The sequence below is a fragment of the Pristiophorus japonicus genome, chromosome 1 (genome assembly GCF_044704955.1).
Source record: "Pristiophorus japonicus isolate sPriJap1 chromosome 1, sPriJap1.hap1, whole genome shotgun sequence".
NCBI classification, from domain to species: domain Eukaryota; kingdom Metazoa; phylum Chordata; class Chondrichthyes; family Pristiophoridae; genus Pristiophorus; species Pristiophorus japonicus.
In genome coordinates this window covers 433,249,550-433,273,257 of record NC_091977.1, presented here as the reverse complement: position 1 = coordinate 433,273,257, position 23,708 = coordinate 433,249,550, and the positions used below count along the sequence as shown (strand labels likewise).

The 23,708-nt window shown below is 47.1% G+C and overlaps 1 protein-coding gene across 2 annotated transcripts in view; it reads right to left on the bottom strand.

Annotated features, from left to right (window-relative positions):
* The window catches only part of LOC139259964 (ras-related protein Rab-10-like), a 147,420-nt gene that overhangs the window by 54,100 nt on the left and 69,612 nt on the right, over positions 1 to 23,708 (bottom strand). Inside the window, exon 6 of one of the 2 annotated variants that reach the window (XM_070875970.1) lies at positions 22,964 to 23,047. The exons of the other annotated variant lie outside the window; for it this stretch is intronic. Coding sequence (XP_070732071.1) covers positions 22,964 to 23,047 — 84 coding nt within the window. The remainder of the gene's footprint in view (positions 1 to 22,963; positions 23,048 to 23,708) is intronic. 2 annotated transcript variants of the gene reach the window in all.

Genomic DNA, 23,708 nt, shown 5'->3' with positions numbered 1-23,708 from the left:
TCCATCATTGTGGGTAACAGTATCAATAACCCCAATTTGAACTCATAGTGGTATTCTGATGGCAAGGGCCGAGATGGGTAGCAAACCATCCTGACATCAACAGCGTAAAGCACAGGCGATTTTAACTCCTGGGCCTCAGCTGTATGACTCCGGTCAATTGCCTGCCCAAAACCAGTAGAAGAGCAGACTAAAATTCAAGACAGTCGTTTGGGATATTGGTGGGTAAGTCTCCTGGGCAATTTTAACTATGCCCACCCAGCTTAATGTCCGGCATTAAGCTACACATTTGGCAAATGCCTACAACTTGTGGCTTTCCGTTTTAAACCTATGCAAATCCCAACATTTAAAAATAACTTTTTTTTCAAATCCTTTCTGTGGAAAAAATGGTCAAAAGGTCTAGAAACATTACAGAAACCTTTTTTTATTTATGTAAGGCATGCAATTATTGCTATGGGTCCAGATGGCTACTGTATGTCATCAATGTGGCCCTATATTTTGGGGAAACCTTGCACCTGGCAAAGGTTTTGTGCCCTCATGGGAAAGTGAGGAAAATGTTTTGCCTGACAAACATGGCTTCTGTCATTTGTTTCATGTAATGATGCTCACTGCTGTCAGTCGTGGCTTGAAAGGATTGAGTGCCGTAGAAATATAATGTTGTGGTAATCTTCACAGCCATTGGCAGAAGTATCGCTGTGGTGTAATTTGCCTGGAAGTTGTGTTCAAGAAGACGGTATAACTTGGTGAAAGCCTCCCTTGTGAAGTGTAGATGTGAAGGGAGGTCTCTTTAGACATACCAAGGTAGATGTGCTTGGGGGTCTAAACATGCAAATCCGAGGACAAGGGTGTGTTGCCTCCAATTGCTTGAGGTGCAGTAGCTTCTGCCTTTCTTCTCTCCACATAAACTGCTGTTCCTCTTCCAAATCTTGGACTGCCATAGGATTTCCATGCTGGACAATTTGCTTTTGCACGTGAAATGTCAGTGGTCAGCAAGACTGTTATCAGAAAAGGATTATGAAAAACAGTATTGCAATAAATAAAAAAAGTGCCAAACACCAGCAAGGAATATGCAGATATATACATCAAAAAAGCTAAAAAAAAACTGAACTTCAGATGCACTTAGATACAGTCAAACACAGCTTTAAGAAGGAAACTTCCAAAGGCCAGAGAAACAAATCCTGGCAACTTTATATAGTTGAGCACAACTAATGGAATGAGCCAGTGAAAACAATCAGTAATATTTGTGTGAGGCAACTAACATATGATTGCATTAAAGTAAAAAGCCAAATGAGGGTTTCACACTCTTTGTGAGGCCTTCAAAAAGTAGCGCTGAATATAGTGCCTCATGAATCCAGCACTTGAGCTTACTTACCAGATTCAATGAGGCACATTGTCTGAATGCGTGGGGCGGCCCTTAAAGGAAAGACTCTGATTGCCAGAAACTGAGGTGTAGCAGAGTATTTAGAATAACAAAGAGGTTGGCCATGAGGAAGATTCCAGCTTTTAGCTCTAAGCTGTTGATTGCAGAGATGCAGAAGAGGAAGGATTTTTGGGGCATGTCATCACACCCTCTTGAAAGCTGTGGCTCAAGCTGCGTGTGCGGTAATTGCTCAGTGAATAAATGCTGCTTCCATGGTCTGGCGGATCTTGGAACAAATGAGGAGAAAGTTGTGTGGCATCAGAAGTGCCAAGGTAAGCATCTTACCTGAGACACACATGAATGCTCATTCTCGACACAATGTATGGGCCCATGCAACTGTCCATTGAAATACCTTTGAATCTTGTTTTGATCACATTTGACAATAAACATGCATAATAAACAAAATATTCCTCTTTAAAAATAATATTCCCTATTACAAAAATTGAAGAAGTGTCTTTGGGGGCAAAATTCAGTAGCACCCCGTTTGGGGTGCGAACTTTTAAAAGTTTGAGAAGTTAGCTCCAGGCACAAAGGATTGCTATCTTCTGCTAAATTGGGCTTTAGCGACCCTGGAAGGAAGGGGGACAGTAAATGAGGTGCTAATGATCTCAGTGGGGCACTGCAGGAGCGCTAATTGTACTGGAGGACTCCTCCCAAGCGTCAAGACAGTGGAACCATTACTTGAGAACACAGATGGTCTGTGTTAAGTATGGAAGAACTCCACAAGACTGAGTACTGTGAGCTAAAACTGATGTGATCTTAGTCTCTTTAATACAACTCCAGAGTGCCCAAGCAGCATGGCAGACAACCTTTTATACTCCCTTGCACGAAGTGTGCAGGTGACCCTTGGGCCTCCAACAGTTGCGCCCTCTGGTGGCAAGTCTTACACAGTTACAATGTTTACATAGAAATATAGAAAATAGGTGCAGGAGTAGGCCATTAGGCCCTTCGAGCCTGCACCACCATTCAATAAGATCATGGCTGATCATTCACCTCAGTATCCCTTTCCTGCTTTCTCTCCTTACCCCTTGATCCCTTTAGCCGTAAGGGCCATATCTAACTCCCTCTTGAATATATCCAATGAACTGGCATCAACAACTCTCTGCGGTAGGGAATTCCACAAGTTAACAACTCTCTGAGTGAAGAAGTTTCTCCTCATCTCAGTCCTAAATGGCTTACCCCTTATCCTTAGACTATGTCCCCTGATCCTGTACTTCCCCAACATCGGGAACATTCTTCCTGCATCTAACCTGTCCAGTCCCGTCAGAATTTTATATGTTTATATGAGATCCCCTCTCATCCTTCTAAACTCCAATGAATACAGGCCCAGTCGATCCAGTCTCTCCTCATATGTCAGTCCTGCCATACCGGGAATCAGTCTGATGAACCTTTGCTGCACTCCCTCAATAGCAAGAACATCCTTCCTCAGATTAGGAGACCAAAACTGAACACAATATTCCAGATGAGGCCTCACTAAGGCCCTGTACAACTACAGTAAGACCTCCCTGCTCATATACTCAAATCCCCTAGCTATGAAGGCCAACATACGATTTGCGTTCTTCAATGACTGCTGTACCTGCATGCCAACTTTCAATGACTGATGTACCATGACACTCAGGTCTCATTGCACCTCCCCTATTCATAATCTGCCGCCATTCAGATAATATTCTGCCTTCGTATTTTTGCCACCAAAGTGAATAAGCTCACATTTATCCACATTATACTGCATCTGCCACGCGTTTGCCCACTCACCTAACCTGTCCAAGTCACCCTGCAGCCTTTTAGCAACCTCCTCACAACTCACACCGCCACCCAGCTTAGTGTTATCTGCAAACTTGGAGATATATAACATATACATATATAATATATACATACATAACATCACTCCCCCCAAAGTCTTCGATACAAATTATTTACAAGTTGAGACGATTCGGGGCCTTACGCTCCCTGGTTGATTGTCTGAGTCAAATTCTGACATGTGTGAGTTGATTGGACCATTGCTGCACTGTGGCGTGGCTAATCTGACAGGACTGTTGGGAATGATGGTTCATCCTCTTGATTGACAGCAAGTTCGATTGCTGGTTGGGTATGTGTTGGTGGATCGATGATGGTGATGTCCTCTTCAGGTTGTTCCTGGTTGTTGGTGAACTGCAGTTTGGTCTGATCCAAATGCTTTCTGCATGTTTGTCCATTCAATAGTTTGACAATAAACACTCTATACCACTCCTTGGCCAAGAGAGTGCCAGTGACCCATTTAGGACCATGACCGTAATTAAGGACAAACACAGGGTCGTTAACATCAATGTCACGCGATCCAGCCGCCCGATCGTGATACATGTTTTGCCGGTGACGCCAGGTTTCCACATGATCATTTAGATCCGAGTGGTCTAGGGAGAGCCTGGTTTTGAGTGCTCTCTTCATTAACAATTCTGCAGGGGGAACCCCAGTGAGCGAGTGGGGTCGCGTCCGGTAGCTGAGCAGAACCCGAGATAAGCGGGTCTGCAAGGAACCTTCCGTCACCCATTTCAAGCTCTGCTTGATAGTTTGGACTGCCTGTTCCGCTTGACCATTGGATGCGGGCTTGAAAGGGGCAGATCTGACATTCTTGATGCCATTGCGGGTCATAAACTTGTTGAATTCCAAGCTGATGAAACACGGTCCACTGTCACTGACAAGGACGTCGGGCAAGCCATGGGTGATGAACATAGCCCGGAAGCTTTCCATGGTGACAGTGGATGTGCTGGATGACATGATTATGCATTCAATCCATTTAGAGTAAACGTCCACTACAACTAAAAATATCTTTCCGAGAAAAGGACCAGCAAAATCTAGTGGATCCTGGATGATGGTTTGGAGGGCCATGACCACAGACTCAATGGAGCCTCCCTTGGTGCATTGCTCAATTGTGAGCACATGTTGCACTGGTGTATGCATAATTCTAAGTCCGAGTCAATGCCGGGCCACCAAACATGTGACCTGGCTATAGCCTTCATCATGACTATGCCTGGGTGGGTATCGTGTAGGTCGCGTATAACCGTTTCCCTGCCTTTTTTTGGCAAAACGACGCGATTACCCCATAAGAGAGAATCCGACTGAATGAACATTTCATCTTTGCGTCGGTGAAACAGCTTAATTTCATCTTGCATTTCCCTGAGAATGGCCGACCAGCTCCCATTGAGGACGCAACTATTTACAAGTGATAGCACAGGATCCTGGCTGGTTCAGTTTCTGATCTAGTGAGCAGTGACGGGTGACCCCTCGCTCTCAAAAGCATCCATGACCAGAAGCAAGTCTGTGGGCTGCGCCATTTTCACCCCGGTAGTGGGCTATGGTAGCCGACTGAGAGAATCAGCACAATTCTCGGTGCCTGGTCGGTTGCGGATAACATAGTCATAGGCGGATAATGTTAGTACCCATATTTGGATACGGGACGAAGCATTGGTGTTTATACCTTTGCTTTCTGAGAACAGCGAAATGAGCGGTTCGTGGTCGGTTTCAAGCTCAAACCGAATTCCAAATAGGTATTGGTGCATTTTCTTAACACCATATACACATGCTAATGCCTCTTTCTCGACCATACTGTAGGCTCTTTCAGCCTTAGACAGACTTCTAGACGCGTATGCAACTGGTTGAAGTTTGCCCGATACATTGGTTTGCTGTAACACAGAGCCGACCCCGTACGAAGATGCATCACAAGCTAGCACTAATCGTTTACATGGTTCATACAGTACAAATAACTTATTGGGACAAAGTAGCTTTCTGAACTTCTCAAAGGCTGTCTCTTGAGATTTACCCCAAACCCAGTTGTCACTCTTATGTAGCAACATGTGCAATGGTTCCAGCAAAGTGCTTAACCCGGGTGGAAAGTTACCAAAATAGTTGAGGAGTCCCAGGAACAAACGCAGCTCCGTCACATTCTGTGGTCTGGGTGCTTTCTTGATGGCCTCTGTCTTTGAGTCCGTGGGTCTGATGCCTTCTGCCGCAATCTTTCTCCCCAAAAATTCGACCTCTGGCACCAGGAAAACACACTTGAAGCATTTCAGCTTGGGTCCCACTCTGTCTAGTCGACTTAGAACCTCTTCCAGTGATCAGGATGTCGTCTTGAAACACAACGGTGTGTGAAACCGATTTCAGCAGACTCTCCATGTTCCTCTGGAAGATGGCAGCAGCCGAGCGAATCCTAAAAGGACACCTATGGTATATAAACAGTCCTTTGTGTGTGTTGATACACGTCAATCTTTTCGGAGATTCAGCCAGCTCCTGTGTCATGTAGGCGGAGGTTAGGTCCAACTTGGTGAACAACTTCCCCCGCCCGGCTAACGTTGCGAACAGGTCATCCGCTTTGGGTAGCGGGTACTAGTCTTGTAACGAGACTCGATTGATCGTTACCTTGTCATCTCCGCAGATTCTGACCATGCCATCGGAACGATCGGACTGACCCACTCGTTGAACTCGACTGGCGATATGATTCCTTCTCGTTGAAGTCTGTCTAGTTTGATCTCGACTTTCTCTCTCATCATATATGGAATCGCTTGAACCTTGTGATGAACGGGCCTTGCATCGGGGACTAGATGGATCTGCATCTTGGCACCTGTGAAGTTGCTGATGCCTGGTTCAAATAGCGACGGAAACTTGCTCAGCACTTGGGCGCGCAAGACATCATCCACTGAAGGTAGTCGTCTCAGTTCCATCGAATCTTTCCCAGCCAGCTTCTGCCGAATAGCATTGGGCCATTGCCTGGTACAATCCACAGTGATAAATCATGCACAGCTCCATCATATGATACCTTAACTGCTGCACTGCCAATGACTGGTATGAGCTCTTTGGTGTAGGTGCGCAGCTTTATCTGAATCGGGCTCAGTTTGGGCCTTTGTGCTTTGTTGCCTTACAGTTTCTCAAAAGCCTTCTGACTCATAATTGACTGATTCGCCCCAGTGTCCAACTCCATTGATACCGGAATACCGTTCAATTTGACTTTCAGAATGATTGGAGGGCTCTTGGTGGTGAAGGTGCGTACCCCATAAACTTCTTCCTCGGGTTGAGTTGGCCCTCTTGGTTCTGCGTGATCCGCGCTGGATCGATCATCTTCTGCCGACTCTGCCACGTGGTGAATCGCAGCACTCTTGCACATTCCCTGGAGGTGCCCATTGTTTCGCAGCCTTTCCACACGTAGTGCTTGAATCGACATTGATGGGTTCGAAGATTAGCCCTGCAGCGCCAACATGGTGCAAATGGATTTGCATTCACGCCCGATGGCGGACTCTGAGTCATCCTAGGTCTTGCAGTTGCAGATGTAGGCCCTGCCATATGCAGTTCTGCCTGCTAGCGATGTTATTTTATGCACAGTACTTGCCGGTGGGCTTTGATGCTGGGAAGATATCTGTCTGATATTATCGCTTGTAGATATGAATGCCTGGGCTATCGTGATGGCCTTGATCAGGTCTAGGGATTCAGCGGACAACAGTTTGAGAAGAATGATCTCGTGGCCGATGCCAAGCACAAAAGAATTCCGCGGCATTTCCCCCAAAAATCCAGCAAATTCGCAAGTTCCCGCAAGGCGCCTCAGGTCGGCGACATAACTCGCCAGCGTTCATCGGAGAGGCGGGAGTGCGAGCAGCGGGAGTCTGGGGACAGCGGAGCGGCCTATAAAGGCCCAGCGTTTGTCGGAGAGGCGGGAGTGCGAGCAGCGGGAGTCCGGGGACAGCGGAGCGGCCTATAAAGGCCCAGCGTTTGTCGGAGAGGCGGGAGTGCGAGCAGCGGGAGTCCGGGGACAGCGGAGTGGCCTATAAAGGCCCAGCGTTTGTCGGAGAGGCCCAGCTGGTGCAGCTGCAGCAGGGAGGCAAAAAAGAAGTAGAAAGAAATCGAAAGGTGACATCACAGCCAAGGGGGTAAGTGATTGGCAGATGATTGGTAAGTGGTTTTTCTTTTTCTTTTCTTTATGAGTAAGTGACATTTAGCATTGTTGTTGCCAAATTAAGTTTATCTAAGGCTTAAGTCATGGCAGGACAGCTCGGACACGTGTTATGCTCCTCCTGTACTATGTGGGAAGTCAGGAACGTTTCCGGTGTCCCTGACAACTACATGTGTGGGAAATGTATCCGCCTCCGGCTCCTGACGGACTGCATTACGGCACTGGAGCTGCGGGTGGATTCACTCTGGAGCATGCACGATGCTGAGAATGACGTGAATAGCATGTTTAGCGAGTTGGTCTCACCGCAGGTAAAGGGTACACAGCCAGATAGTAAATGGGTGACCAACAGGAAGAGCAGTGGAAGGAAGGTTGTGCGGGGGTCCTCTGCGGTCATCCCCCTGCAAAACAGATACACCGCTTTGGGTACTGTTGAGGGGGATGACTCATCAGGGGAGGGCAGCAGCAGCCAAGTTCATGGCACCATGGGTAGCTCTGCTGCACAGGAGGGCAGGAAAAAGAGTGGGAGAGTTATAGTGATAGGGGATTCGATTGTAAGGGGGATAGGCGTTTTTGCGGCCGCAACCGAGACTCCAGGATGTTATGTTGCCTCTCTGGTGCAAGGGTCAAGGATGTCTCGGAGCGGGTGTAGGACATTCTGAAAAGAGAGGGTGAACAGCCAGTTGTCGTGGTGCACATAGGTACCAACGATATAGGTAAAAAACGGGATGAGGTCCTACGAGACGAATTTAGGGAGCTTGGAGGTAAATTAAAAAGTAGGACCTCAAAAGTAGTAATCTCAGGATTGCTACCAGTACCATGTGCTAGTCAGAGTAGGACTTGCAGGGTGGCTCAGATAAATACGTGGCTTGAGGAGTGGTGCAAAAGGGAGGGATTCAAATTCCTGGGACATTGGAACCGGTTCTGGGGGAGGTGGGACCAGTACAAACCAGACGGTCTGCACCTGGGCAGGACCGGAACCAATATCCTAGGGGGAGTGTTTGCTAGTGCTGTTGGGGAGGAGTTAAACTAACATGGCAGGGGGGTGGGAACCTATGCAGAGAGACAGAGGGAAATAAAATGGAGACAGAAGCAAAAGATAGAAAGGAGAATAGTAAAAGTGGAGGGCAGAGAAACCCAAGGCAAAAAACAAAAAGGGCCACATTACAGCAAAATTCTAAAGGGGCAAAGTGTGTTAAAAAGACAAGCCTGAAGGCTCTGCGCCTCAATGCGAGGAGTATTTGGAATAAGGTGGACGAATTAACTGCGCAGACAGCAGTTAACAGATGGCTCCAGGGTGACCAAGGCTGGGAACTCAACATCGAGGGGTATTCAACATTTAGGAAGGATAGGCAGAGAGGAAAAGGTGGCGAGGTAGCGTTGATGGTTAAAGAGGAAATTAATGCAATAGTAAAGAGGGACATTAGCCTGGATGATGTGGAATCGGTATGGGTGGAGCTGTGGAATATCAAAGGGCAGAAAACGCTAGTGGGAGTTGTGTACAGACCACCAAACAGTAGTAGTGAGGTTGGGGACAGCATCAAACAAGAAATAGGAATGTGTGCAATAAAGGTACAGCAGTTATCATGGGCGACTTTAATCTACATATTGATTGGGCTAACCAAACTAGTAGCAATGCGGTGGAGGAGGATTTCCTGGAGTGTATTAGGGATGGTTTTCTCGACCAATATGTCGAGAAGCCAACTAGAGAGCTGGCCATCCTCGACTGGGTGATGTGTAATGAGAAGGGACTAATTAGCAATCTTGTTGTGCTCGGCCCCTTGGGGAAGATTGACCATAATATGGTAGAATTCTTTATTAAGATGAATAGTGACACAGTTAATTCTGAAACTAGGGTCCTGAACTTAAGGAAAAGTAACTTCGATGGTATGAGGCATGAATTGGCTCGAATAGACTGGCAAGGAATACTTAAAGGGTTGACGGTGGATAAGCAATGGCAAACATTTAAAGATCACATGGATGAACTTCAGCAATTGTACATGCCTGTCTGGAGTGAAAATAAAATGGGGAATGTCATGTATGTAACCTTCATTTAACTGTAACCTTCATGTAACAACACTGCACACTATATACACCTAAGAAATGCACACCTTGACCACAGGGGGTGGTCTTTCAGGTATAAAAGGGGAAGCTCCACCCACCTTCATCACTTCTTGGTCCTGTGAATAAAGGTTAGGTCACAGAATGACTTTGTCTGCAGAATGTGCCTCGTCTGAATTTATAGTAGTGTGTAAGGACACAACATTTGGCGACGAGAAACGGGAATCAACAACTCACGAGAATGGTCACCGGTAGCACAGAGGAACGGTACTGTGTTGGTGAGGACTGGGACGATTTTGGTGAGAGGCTCCAGCAGAAGGACTGGCTGGGAGAGGCAGCGGCTGACAAGCGAAGGACACATCTACTGATCAGCTGTGGACCTAAGACTATGCACTGATGAAAGAGCTGTTCGCACCTGAGATGCTGCCGGACAAAACCTTCGAGGAGCTCAGCAAACTGATTGATGAGCACCTCAAACTGGTGAGCAGTATACATATGGCCCGACACCGATTCTATACACACCGACGTCGGGAAGGACAGAGCATACCGGACTTTGTTGCGGACCTTCGGTGTTTGGCCAGCCTCTGTAAGTTCACAGACGCCTGCAGGGGGGAGATGTTATGGAATCTCTTCATTGAGGGCATTGGGCATGCCAGGATTTTAAGAAAGCTAATTGAGACCAAGGACTTGACCTTGGAAGCAGTGGCATTGATGGCTCAGACCTTCATGGCGGGGGAGGAGGAAACCAAGATAATATACGCGCGCAACTCTGCTACCAATGTGGCGATGGAGCAGGGAGTTAACATAGTAAACACGACTCAAAACTCCGCAGGCAGGCAAGAGCAATTCGACACCACCCAGGCATAACAGACTGTAGAGTGGGTCATCAACAGAGACAATGGCAGGTTTAACGGACAATTACACCATCACAAGGGACAATACGTCCCGGGATGGGGCCATTGACACCCGCTAACAGAGTGCTCAAGAGTAATCAAAGAGACAATCAGAGAGGAATGCCCGGCAACAGCCCTTTTGTTCACAACAATCTCAGCTCATGCTGGAGGTGCGGGGGCAGACATGCTGCAAAAACCTGCAGGTTCCAACAATTCATCTGTAGAAATTGTAACTTCAGTGGACATTTAGCCAGAATGTGCAGGAAGCCCGCAGTGAGGCTAATTTACGAGGCAGATGAACCACAAGAAGGGTCTGCAAGGCAGGGTGATGCTTGGGACACAGCAATGGATGCTGAAGTTCAGCGGGTTCAGGTGGCAAACATCACAGCTCATATACATAAATGGCACCTATGATGATGAAAGTCCTATTAAACGGCATCCCGGTATGCATGGAGCTAGACAGTCACTTATGAGTGTCCAACAATTCGAGAAACTATGGTCACTCAGGGCTAGCAAGCCCAAACTAGAACGCATTGACACACAATTACGGACGTACACCAAATAGATCATCCCAGTGCTAGGCAGCGCAATATTGGTGGTCACACATAATGGATCAGAGAACCGGCTGCCACTCTGAATTGTCCCGGGAAATGGTCCCGCGCCTTTGGGGAGGGGCTGGCTGGCCGAGATGAACTGGAAATGGGGGGATGTGCACGCTATTTCATCTGTGGAGCGAAATTCATGCTCAGAGGTCCTACAGAAATTTAAGTCACTATTTCAACCTGGTGTCGGGACTTTCAAAGATACCAAAGTTGTGATACGCATCACCCCGGATGCCAGACCAGTGCACCATAAAGCCAGAGCTGTGCCGTATGTGATGCAGGAGAAAGTTGAAAGTGAGTTGGACAGGTTGCTGAGAGAGGGCATAATTTCACCCGTTGAATTCAGCGACTGGGCAAGCCCCATCGTCCCTGTCCTAAAAACGGATGGCTCGGTCAGGATCTGTGGCGACTACAAGGCCACTATCAACCGAGTGTCACTACAAGACCAATACCCACTTCCGAGAGTGGAGGATCTTTTTGCCACACTGGCAGGCGGCAAGCCGTTCACCAAGTTTGACCTCACTTCAGCCTACATGACCCAGGAACTGGCCGAAGAATTCAAGATACTGACCACCATCACCACGCACAAGGGGTTGTTTGTCTACAACAGGTGTCCGTTTGGCATTCGTTCAGCAGCCGCTATCTTTCAAAGGAACATGGAAAGCCTGCTCAAATCCATCCCTGGAACAATCGTATTTCAGGATGACATCCTTATCATGGGTCGAGACACCGAGGAACACCTCCACAACCTGGAGGAGGTGCTACGCCGACTGGACCGGATAGGCCTGTGACTAAAGAAGTCAAAGTGTGTGTTTTTGGCCCCACAGGTCGAGTTTTTGGGCAGGAGGGTTGCCGCAGATGGGATCCGGCTTACCGAATCCAAAACTATTTTGGGAACTTTCTGCCGAACTTAAGCACATTGTTGGAGCTGCTACACGTGCTCCTGCGTAAGGGTTGCGATTGGTTTTGGGGGGACTGTCAGGAACGGGCGTTCAATCGGGTGCGGATCCTACTTTGTTCTAATAAGCTATTGACCCTGTACAACCCCTATAAGAAATTGGTTTTGACAGTGATGCATCATTCTATGGGGTTGGGTGCATGTTGCAGCAGAGTAATGATGAGGGCCAACTCCAACCTGTGGCTTATGCCTTCAGGTCGCTCTCCCAAGCAGAAAGGGGATATGGGATGGTTGAAAAGGAAGCACTCGCATGTGTCTATGGGGTGAAAAAGATGCACCAGTACCTTTTTGGCAGAAGGTTCGAGTTAGAAATGGACCACAAGCCATTAACATCCCTGTTGTCAGACAGCAAAGCTGTCAATGCCAATGCGTTAGCTCGCATACAGCGATGGGCTCTCACGCTGGCTGCGTATGACTACACCACATGGCCAGGCACCAAAACTTGCACTGATGCGCTCAGCAGGCTTCCACTGGCCACCACTGAGGGGGCAGCGGAGCAAAGCGCTGAGATGGTCATGGCTGTCAATGCCTTTGACAGCGCAGGCTCCCCCATCACAGCCCGCCAGATCAAAATCTGGACCAACAGAGATCCCCTCCTATCCTTGATTAAGAAATGTGTCCTGACTGGGGATTGGGCGCTTGCACACGGAGCATGCCCTGAGGAGGTCAGACCGTTTCACAGACGGATGGATGAGCTCTCCATCCAAGCTGACTGCCTACTATGGGGCAGCCGGGTAGTCATGCCCCAGACGGGAAGGGAAGCATTCATCAGGGAACTCCACAGCGAGCACCCAGGCATCGTGCTAATGAAGGCCATTGCCCAGTTACATGTATGGTGGCCGGGAATTGACTCAGACCTGGAACACTTGTGTTCGCAGGTGCACGACGTGTGCCCAGCTGGGCAATGCCCCCAGGGAAGCCCCACTCAGCCGTGGCCCTGGCCCACCAGGCCATGGTCACTTATTCACGTAGACTACCTGGGACCGTTCATGGGAAAAATGTTCCTCATTGTTGTTGATGCGTACTTGAAATGGATCGAGTGCATCATATTGAATTTGTGCATGACATCCACCACTGTGGAGAGTCTGCGTGCGGCCTTTGCGACCCACGGCTTGCCGGACATCCTGGTTAGCGGCAATGGCCCGTGTTTTCCCAGCTATGAATTCCGGGAGTTCATGTCGGGTAATGGCATCAAACATGTCAGGACAGCACTGTTCAAGCCGGCCTCCAATGGCCAGGCAGAATGTGCGGTCCAAATCATAAAACAAGGCATCCTCCAGATTCAAGGGCCTTCCCTTCAATGCCGTCTATCGTGCCTACTGCTGGCCTATAGGTCCCGACCGCATTCGCTCACGGAGTCCCGTCCGCGGAACGTACACTAAAAACTCGGCTGTCCCTCATTCATCCAGTCCTGTCAGACATTGTTGAGGGCAAACGCCAGTCCCAAAATGAGTGCCATGGCCGTAACTCAAAAGGGTGATGTATAGAAATCGATGACCCTGTATTTGTTCTTAATCACGCTTTGGGGCCCAAGTGGCTTGAGGGTACTGTAATTGACAAAGAGGGGAATAGGGTCATAGTTGTCAGACTTAACAATGGACAGATATACCGCAAGCATCTGGACCAAGTAAAAAAAAGGTTCAGCATGGACACTGAGGAACCTGAGGAAGATCATGAGATACTGCCCACACCATCGCCAGTGAATGAGCAACAAGAACTTTCAGCAGCATGCACAGTCCCTGTGGCCAGCCCAGATGAGCCGGAATCACCACAGAGGACAGAGACACATGCCAAGGCTCAACAACCAGAGCCCCAACATCGGCGCTCCACGAGAGAGCGACGACCGCCTGAATGACTTCATCTTTGACCCCACAAGACGTGGGGGTGGGGGGAGGTGATGTCATGTATGTAACCTTCATGTAACTGTAACCTTCATGTAACAACACTGCATGCTATATACATCTAAGAAATGCACACCTTGACCACAGGGGGTAAACTTGTGGGAGACACTCCTAGCCTGGTCTTTCAAGTAGAAAAGGGGAAGCTCCACCCACCTTCATCACTTCTTGGTCCTGTGAATAAAAGTTAGGTCACAGAGTGACTTTCTCTGCAGCATGTGCCTCTTGTGAATTTATAGTAGTGTGTAAGGACACAATAGGGAAGGTGGCTCAACCGTGGCTAACAAGGGAAATTAAGGATCGTGTTAAAACCAAGGAAGAGGCATATAAATTGGCTAGAAAAAGTAACAAACCTGAGGACTGGGAGAAATTTAGAATTCAACAGAGGAGGACTAAGGGTTTAATTAAGAGGGGGAAAATAGAGTACGTGAGGAAGCTTGCAGGGAACATAAAAACTGACTGTAAAAACTTCTATAAATATGTGTAGAGAAAAAGATTAGTGAAGACAAATGTAGGTCCCTTGCAGTCAGATTCAGGTGAATTTATAATGGGAACAAAGAAATGGCAGACCAATTGAACAAATACTTCGGTTCTGTCTTCACAAAGGAAGACACGAATAACCTTCTGAATGTATTAGGGGACAGTGGGTCTAGTGAGAAGGAGGAACTGAAGGATATCCTTATTAGGCGGGAAATTGTATTAGGGTAATTGATGGGATTGAAGGCTGATAAATCCCTGGGGCTTGATAGTCTGCATCCCAGAGTACTTAAGGAAGTGGCCCTAGAAATAGTGGATGCAATGGTGATCATTTTCCAACAGTCTATCGACTCTGGATCAGTTCCTATGGACTGGAGGGTAGCTAATGTAACACCACTTTTTAAAAAGGGAGGGAGAGAGAAAACGGGTAATTATAGACCGATTAGTCTGACATCAGTAGTGGGGAAAATGTTGGAATCAATCATTAAGGATGAAATAGCAGTGCATTTGGAAAGCAGTGACAGGATCAGTCCAAGTCAGCATGGATTTATGAAAGGAAAACCATGCTTGATAAATCTTATTGAATTTTTTGAGGATGTAACTAGCAGAGTGAACAAGGGAGAACCAGTGGATGTGGTGTATTTGGACTTTCAAATGGCTTTTGACAAGGTCCCGCACAAGAGATTGGTGTGCAAAGTCAAAGCGCATGGTATTGGGGGTAATGTACTGACGTGGATAGAGAACTGGTTGGCAGACAGGAAGCAGAGAGTCGGGATAAACGGGTCCTTTTCAGAATGGCAGGCAGTGACTAGTGTAGTGCCGCAGGGCTCAGTGCTGGGACCCCAGCTCTTTACAATATACATTAACGATTTGGATGAAGGAATTGAGTGTAATATCTCCAAGTTTGCAGACGACACTAAACTGGGTGGCGGTGTGAGCTGTGAGGGGGACGCTAAGAGGCTGCAGGGTGACTTGGACAGGTTAGGTGAGTGGGCAAATGCATGGCAGATGCAGCATAATGTGGATAAATGTGAGGTTATCCATTTTGGGGGCAAAAACACGAAGGCAGAATATTATCTGAATGTTGGCAGATTAGTAAAAGGGGAGGTGCAACAAGACCTGGGTGTAATGGTTCATCAGTCATTGAAGGTTGGCATGCAGGTACAACAGGCGGTGAAGAAGGCAAATGGTATGTTGGCCTTCATAGCTATGGGATTTGAGTATTGGAGCAGGGAGGTCTTACTGCAGTTGTACAGGGCCTTGGTGAGGCCTCACCTGGAATATTGTGTTCAGTATTGGTCTCCTAATCTGAGGAAGGACGTTCTTGCTATTGAGGGAGTGCAGCGAAGGTTCACCAGACTAATTCCAGGAATGGCTGGGCTGTCATATGAGGAGAGACTGGATCAACTGGGCCTTTATTCACTGGAGTTTAGAAGGATGAGAGAGGATCTCATAGAAACGTATAAGATTCTGACGGGACTGGACAGGTTAGATGCGGGAAGAATATTCCCGATGTTGGGGAAGTCCAGAACCAGGGGACATAGTCTTAGGATAAGGGGTAGGCCATTTAGGTCTGAGATGAGGAGAAACTTCTTCACACAGAGAGTTATTAACCTGTGGAATTCCCTACCGCAGAGAGTTGTTGATGCCAGTTCATTGGATATATTCAAGAGGGAGTTAGATATGGCCCTTACGGCTAAGGGAATCAAGGGGTATGGAGAGAAAGCAGGAAAGGGGTACTGAGGGAATGATCAGCCATGATCTTATTGAATGGTGGTGCAGGCTCGAAGGGCCGAATGGCCTACTCCTGTACCTATTTTCTATGTCCTGGCCCTCGGAATGGTGGTGCGTGTAGAAGCGATACCTGGCCATTAAGACGCTCTCCTTTGGTTTGAGGTGGTTCCGAACCAGCGTACACAACTCTGTATATGTCTTCTCTGCTGGTTTCTCCGGTGCTAGCAGATTCTTGATGAGGCCGTATATTGTGGACCCACACATGGTGAGGAGCATCCGCCCTGTGCTTGATCGCTTTGTCATCCCCATCCAGCTCGTTGGCCGCAAAGTACTGGTCGAGACGCTCAACGAAGGCTTCCCAATCATCACCCTCTACAAATCTCTCTAAAACTCCAACGGCAGCCATGACCGCATGAAAGTTCGTAATCTATTACTCGTCACCAATTGTTAAGTATGGAAGAACTCCACAAGACTGAGTACTGTGAGCTAAAACTGATGTGACCGTAGTCTCTTTATTACAACTCCAGAGTACCCAAGTAGCATGGTAGACAACCTTTTATACTCCCTTGCACGAGGTGTGCAGGTGACCTTTGGGCCTCCAACAGTTGCACCCTCTGATGGCGAGTCTTACACAGTTACAATGTTTACATACATAACAGTCTGCTCAATGATGTTCCTGGTGGTGGCATGGCTCTCATTTTATGAGTGCTGGGCAAGAGTGTTGGGGTAGGGGAGGGGAGTCATGAACCAGGTAGAGACAGCATAATCTTTGTCTCAGAGCAGCTAGCCACGAGCTTCATGTGATGGCTGGAAGAGAGCTGGCACACCAGTCTGATGTAGGTTGAATGCATCGTGGCTGCTGCCAGGATAGCAGGCATTGACGATGTGGATTCTGCGTGTGTGGTCGCACAGCAACTAGACATTCAATCTGTGGTCGCCTTCGCAGTTACGGAATACCTCAGGATTGTTATGCGATACTCGCAAAGTGACGTGGGTACAGTCAATGGCACCCCGCTATTCTGGTAAAGCCACATGCATGCTCCAGCTGCTTCTCTCTGGTCATGGGGAAGGAAATGTATTCCCTTCTCCTTATAGACAGACCATCTGTGCCTTCGCGGATGGAGCAATGGATGGCGAACTGGGAAATGTTGGAGAGGTCTCCTGTTGCACACTGGAAGGATCCATTGGCATAGAAATTGAGCACGATGGTGACCTTGACTGCCACTGAGAGTGCCATCTTCACTGTGGTCTGAGGCTTGAGGTCTCATTGCAGGAAATGGCAGAGCTCTGTTACCACGTCATTGCTAAAGCGCAGCCTTCGAACGATGTAGGAGAACTGCTGCCGGAATACCCTGGGAGGTTAAGGTCTCCTGTTGCCAGCTCTGTTGGGCCTCCTCCCTCTGGCCACATTTCCCTGCCTTTCTCCCTGCCTATGTTACCTCCGATGGTGACATTGGAGCAGGAGATCGAGTGCCAACACAGCCCCCATGAAATAAATCTGTCCTCAAAGTTCCCACATTACAACAGTGACTGTGCTCCAAAAAGTACTTAATTGGCTGTAAAGCACTTTGAAATCATTGTGGGTGGAGATTAGAGATAGTAAGGGGAAAAAGTCACTGGTGGGCGTAGTTTATAGGTCCCCAAATAATAACTTCATGGTGGGGTGGGCAATAACCAAGTGAATAATAGAGGCATGTGAAAAAGGAACGGCAGTAATTATGGGGGATTTTAACCTACATATCGATTGGTCGAATCAAATTGCACGGGGTAGCCTGGAGGAGGAATTCATAGAATGCATACGGGATTGTTTCTTCGAACAGTATGTTACAGAACCTACAAGGGAGCAAGCTAGTTTAGATCTGGTCCTGTGTAATGAGACAGGAATAATAAACGATCTCCTAGTAAAAGATCCTCTTGGAATGAGTGATCACAGTATGGTTGAATTTGTAATACAGATTGAGGGTGAGAAAGTAGTGTCTCAAACGAGCGTACTATGCTTAAACAAAGGGGACTACAGTGGGATGAGGGCAGAGTTGGCTAAAGTGGACTGGAAACACAGACTAAACGGTGGCACAATTGAGGAACAGTGGAGGACTTTTAAGGAGCTCTTTCATAGTGCTCAACAAAAATATATTCCAGTGAAAATGAAGGGCGGTAAGAGAAGGGATAACCAGCCGTGGATAACCAAGGAAATAAAGGAGAGTATCAAATTAAAAACCAATGCGTATAAGGTGGCCAAGGTTAGTGGGAAAATAGAAGATTGGGAAAATTTTAAACGACAGCAAAGAATGACTAAGAAAGCAATAAAGAAAGGAAAGATAGATTACGAAGGTAAATTTGCGCAAAACATAAAAGTGGATAGTAAAAGCTTTTACAGATATATAAAACGGAAGAGAGTCACTAAAGTAAATGTTGGTCCCTCAGAAGATAAGAAGGGGGATTTAATAGTGGGAAATGTGGAAATGGCTGAGACCTTAAACAATTATTTTGCTTCGGTCTTCACAGTGGAAGACACAGAAACCATGCCAGAAATTGCTGGTCACAGGAATGTGGGAAGGGAGGATCTTGAGACAATCACTATCACTAGGGGGGTAGTGCTGGACAGGCTAATGGGACTCAAGGTAGACAAGGCCCCTGGTCCTGATGAAATGCATCCCAGGGTATTAAAAGAGATGGCGGAAGTTATAGCAGATGCATTGGTTATAATCTACCAAAATTCTCTGGACTCTGGGGAGGTACCAGTGGATTGGAATGCAGCTAATGTAACGCCTCTGTTTAAAAAAGGGGGCAGACAAAAGGCAGGTAACTATAGGCCGGTTAGTTTAACATCTGTAGTGGGGAAAATGCTTGAAACTATCATTAAGGAAGAAATAGCGGGACATCTAGATAGGAATAGTGCAATCAAGCAGACGCAACATGGATTCATGAAGGGGGAATCATGTTTAACTAATTTACTGGAATTCTTTGAGGAAACATAGAAACATAGAAAATAGGTGCAGGAGTAGGCCATTCGGCCCTTCTAGCCTGCACCGCCATTCAATGAGTTCATGGCTGAACATTCAACTTCAGTACCCCATTCCTGCTTTCTCGCCATACCCCTTGATCCCCCTAGCAGTAAGGACCTCATCTAACTCCTTTTTGAATATATTTAGTGAATTGGCCTCAACAACTTTCTGTGGTAGAGAATTCCACAGGTTCACCACTCTCTGGGTGAAGAAGTTCCTCTGCATCTCGGTCCTAAATGGCTTACCCCTTATCCTTAGACTGTGACCCCTGGTTCTGGACTTCCCCAACATTGGGAACATTCTTCCTGCATCTAACCTGTCTAACCCCGTCAGAATTTTATATGTTTCTATGAGGTCCCCTCTCATTCTTCTGAACTCCAGTGAATACAAGCCCAGTTGATCCAGTCTTTCTTGATAGGTCAGTCCCGCCATCCCGGGAATCAGTCTGGTGAACCTTCGCTGCACTCCCTCAATAGCAAGAATGTCCTTCCTCAGGTTAGGAGACCAAAACTGTACACAATACTCCAGGTGTGGCCTCACCAATGCCCTGTACAACTGTAGCAACACCTCCCTGCCCCTGTACTCAAATCCCCTTGCTATGAAGGCCAACATGCCATTTGCTTTCTTAACCGCCTGCTGCACCTGCATGCCAACCTTCAATGACTGATGTACCATGACACCCAGGTCTCTTTGCACCTCCCCTTTTCCTAATCTGTCACCATTCAGATAATAGTCTGTCTCTCTGTTTTTACCACCAAAGTGGATAACCTCACATTTATCCACATTATACTTCATCTGCCATGCATTTGCCCACTCACCTAACCTATCCAAGTCGCTCTGCAGCCTCACAGCATCCTCCTCGCAGCTCACACTGCCACCCAACTTAGTGTCATCCGCAAATTTGGAGATACTACATTTAATCCCCTCATCTAAATCATTAATGTACAGTGTAAACAGCTGGGGCCCCAGCACAGAACCTTGCGGTACCCCACTAGTCACTGCCTGCCATTCTGAAAAGTACCCATTTACTCCTACTCTTTGCTTCCTGTCTGACAACCAGTTCTCAATCCATGTCAGTACACTACCCCCAATCCCATGTGCTCTAACTTTGCACATCAATCTCTTGTGTGGGACCTTGTCGAACGCCTTCTGAAAGTCCAAATATACCACATCAACTGGTTCTCCCTTATCCACTCTACTGGAAACATCCTCAAAAAATTCCAGAAGATTTGTCAAGCATGATTTCCCTTTCACAAATCCATGCTGACTTGGACCTATCATGTCACCTCTTTCCAAATGCACTGCTATGACATCCTTAATAATTGATTCCATCATTTTACCCACTACCGATGTCAGGCTGACCGGTCTATAATTCCCTGTTTTCTCTCTCCCTCCTTTTTTAAAAAGTGGGGTTACATTGGCTACCCTCCACTCCATAGGAACTGATCCAGAGTCAATGGAATGTTGGAAAATGACTGTCAACGCATCCACTATTTCCAAGGCCACCTCCTTAAGTACTCTGGGATGCAGTCCATCAGGCCCTGGGGATTTATCGGCCTTCAATCCCATCAATTTCCCCAACACAATTTCCCGGCTAATAAGGATTTCCCTCAGTTCCTCCTCCTTACTAGACCCCCCGACCCCTTTTATAACCGGAAGGTTGTTCGTGTCCTCCTTCGTGAATACCGAACCAAAGTACTTGTTCAATTGGTCCGCCATTTCTTTGTTCCCCGTTATGACTTCCCCTGATTCTGACTGCAGGGGACCTACATTTGTCTTTACTAACCTTTTTCTCTTTACATATCTATAGAAACTTTTGCAATCCGTCTTAATGTTCCCTGCAAGCTTCTTCTCATACTCCATATAACGAGCATGATGGATAGAGGTGTACTGATGGATGTGGTGTATTTAGATTTTCAAAAGGCATTCGATAAGGTGCCACACAATAGGTTACTGCTGAAGATAAAGGTATGCGGAGTCAGTGGAAATGTATTAGCATGGATAGAGAATTGGCTGGCGAACAGAAAGCAGAGAGTCGGGATAAATGGGTCCTTTTCGGGTTGGAAATCGGTGGTTAGTGGTGTGCCACAGGGATCGGTGCTGGGACCACAACTGTTTACAATATACATAACTGACCTGGAAGAGGGGACAGAGTGTAGTGTAACAAAATTTGCAGATGACACAAAGATTAGTGGGAAAGCGGGTTGTGTAGAGGACACAGAGAGGCTGCAAAGAGATTTAGATAGGTTAAGCGAATGGGCCAAGTTTTGGCAGATGGAATACAATGTCAGAAAGTGTGAGGTCATCCACCTTGGGGAAAAAAACAGTAAAAGGGAATATTATTTGAATGGGGAGAAATTACAACATGCTGCGGTGCAGAGGGACCTGGGGGTCCTTGTGCATGAATCCCAAAAAGTTAGTTTACAGGTGCAACAGGTAATCAGGAAGGCGAATGGAATGTTGGCCTTCATTGCGAGAGGGATGGAGTACAAAAGCAGGGAGGTCTTGCTGCAACTGTATAGGGTATTGGTGAGGCCGCACCTGGAGTACTGCGTGCAGTTTTGGTCACCTTACTTAAGGAAGAATATACTAGCTTTGGAGAGGGTACAGAGACGATTCACTAGGCTGATTCCGGAGATGAGGGGGTTACCTTATGATGATAGATTGAGTAGACTGGGTCTTTACTCATTGGAGTTCAGAAGGATGAGGGGTAATCTTATAGAAACATTTAAAATAATGAAAGGGATAGACAAGATAGAGGCAGAGAGGTTGTTTCCACTGGTCGGGGAGACTAGAACTAGGGGGCACAGCCTCAAAATAAGGGGGAGCCAATTTAAAACCGAGTTGAGAAGGAATTTCTTCTCCCAGAGGGTTGTGAATCTGTGGAATTCTCTGCCCAAGGAATCACTTGAGGCTAGCTCATTGAATGTATTCAAGTCACAGATAGATAGATTTTTAACCAATAAGGGAATTAAGGGTTAGGGGGAGCGGGCGGGTAAGTGGAGCTGAGTCCACGGCCAGATCAGCCATGATCTTGTTGAATGGCGGAGCAGGCTCGAGGGGCTAGATGGCCTACTCCTGTTCCTAATTCTTATGTTCTTATGTTCTTGAAACGTCCGGTGGTCGTGAAAGTCTCTATATAAATGAAAGTCTTTCTTTCTTTCTCAATGAAACACAGGACTGGTTATGAGGCTGAACACTCCGTCAACTGAAAATCGCTCAAATTCTGCCTATGTGTGAGTAAAGTGCAACAGTAATGGGCAACAATTTCTTTTTCTAAAGATGGTGCCTTTAAATAGCGCTCCTCCAGCCAACTCCCGACTGAAACTCAACTGCTGAAGCTGTCGTTGTCAGCGCTAGGCGGTAAGTCATGGGGCGTGACTGAATTTATCTTCCATGTCGGTAACGGGACGCTGTGCATGGCGATGATGACGCAGCCAAGTGGGTTGCTACCTGTTTGCGCCTCCGTAAAACCACTGTCCAATTTAGCGAGATGCGCTGTTCTCGCCTCGCCCGGGCGAAAATTCATTTCCACCCAGTTAGCGCTCCCCGTGGGTTCTAACAGGAGGCACAAAGTAATAATAATAATAACTTTTATTTATATAGCGCCTTTAACATAGTAAAATGTCCCAAGGCGCTTCACAACAGTGTTACAGGACAAACAGATAAATTTGACACCGAGCCACAGAAGAAATTAAGGCAGATGACCAAAACCTACCAAGAGGTAGGTTTCATGGAGCATCTTAGAAACATAGAAATATAGAAAATAGGTGCAGGAGTAGGCCATTCGGCCCTTCGAGCCTGCACCGCCATTCAATGAGTTCATGGCTGAACATGCAACTTAAAGGAGGAAAGAGAGGTAGAGAGGCGTAGAGTTTTAAGCAGGGGGTTCCAGAGCTTGGGGCCGAGGCAGCTGAAGGCACGTCCACTGATGGTTGAGCAGTTATCAAAGTGCTTTACAGCCAAAGTGCCCAAATTTCGCTCCCTTTATCTTATGCTTCAGGAGCTACCTGTGCAGGTTTATCTCCATCTGTGATGAATGCGCTGATCTCAGCAGAGATGTTGGTAGATGCCCTAAAATTGACATCAGTGCCCTGGTTTAGGGAGGGTAAAATCAGAAATCAGTTAAGGATCCTCAAGGTAGAAATTAGTATACATTGCATCCATTTTACACCAAATATTTTGCCAAATTTAGGATAGCTCGCATTTGGGCATGTGTGCATTTGGGCTACTGCTAAATTGGTCAAGTTCATTTTTCAGGCATCCCTGACTGCCACCTAAAAAAGGTGTTCGGCCCCTTACATATGTAAATGAGGGGCCTAATACTTGTTTTAGGCCAGCTTGCCGAAAGTGATTGGAAATGAGTAAAGCAAAAGCCGGACCTATCCTGCTTGGGATTCGTCCGTGGCCCCTGCGACTGCCAACAAAATGCAAGTATATTTTTAAAAATCTATCAATCAACGTTGTGGAGCCACGAGGAGGAGGAGCGCTCCCCCAGCTCCACAGTACTCATGATCGGTGCTTGATATTCACATCTTTAAATGGTTGAGCTGCCTGTATACACACTACAGGTGCTGACAGCTCGCCTAAATGATTGAATTGAGGTACAAGGTCCAATATTGGGCCAATCTCAGGCTTCTGAACCCGAAAGTGGGCCCAGATGAACTTCTACCCTCACATCTCTAACCATCAGCTCTTGCTGGAAACCAATATCTGGATGTTGGAAGATGGGTGGACTAAGTAGAACAGTGATGG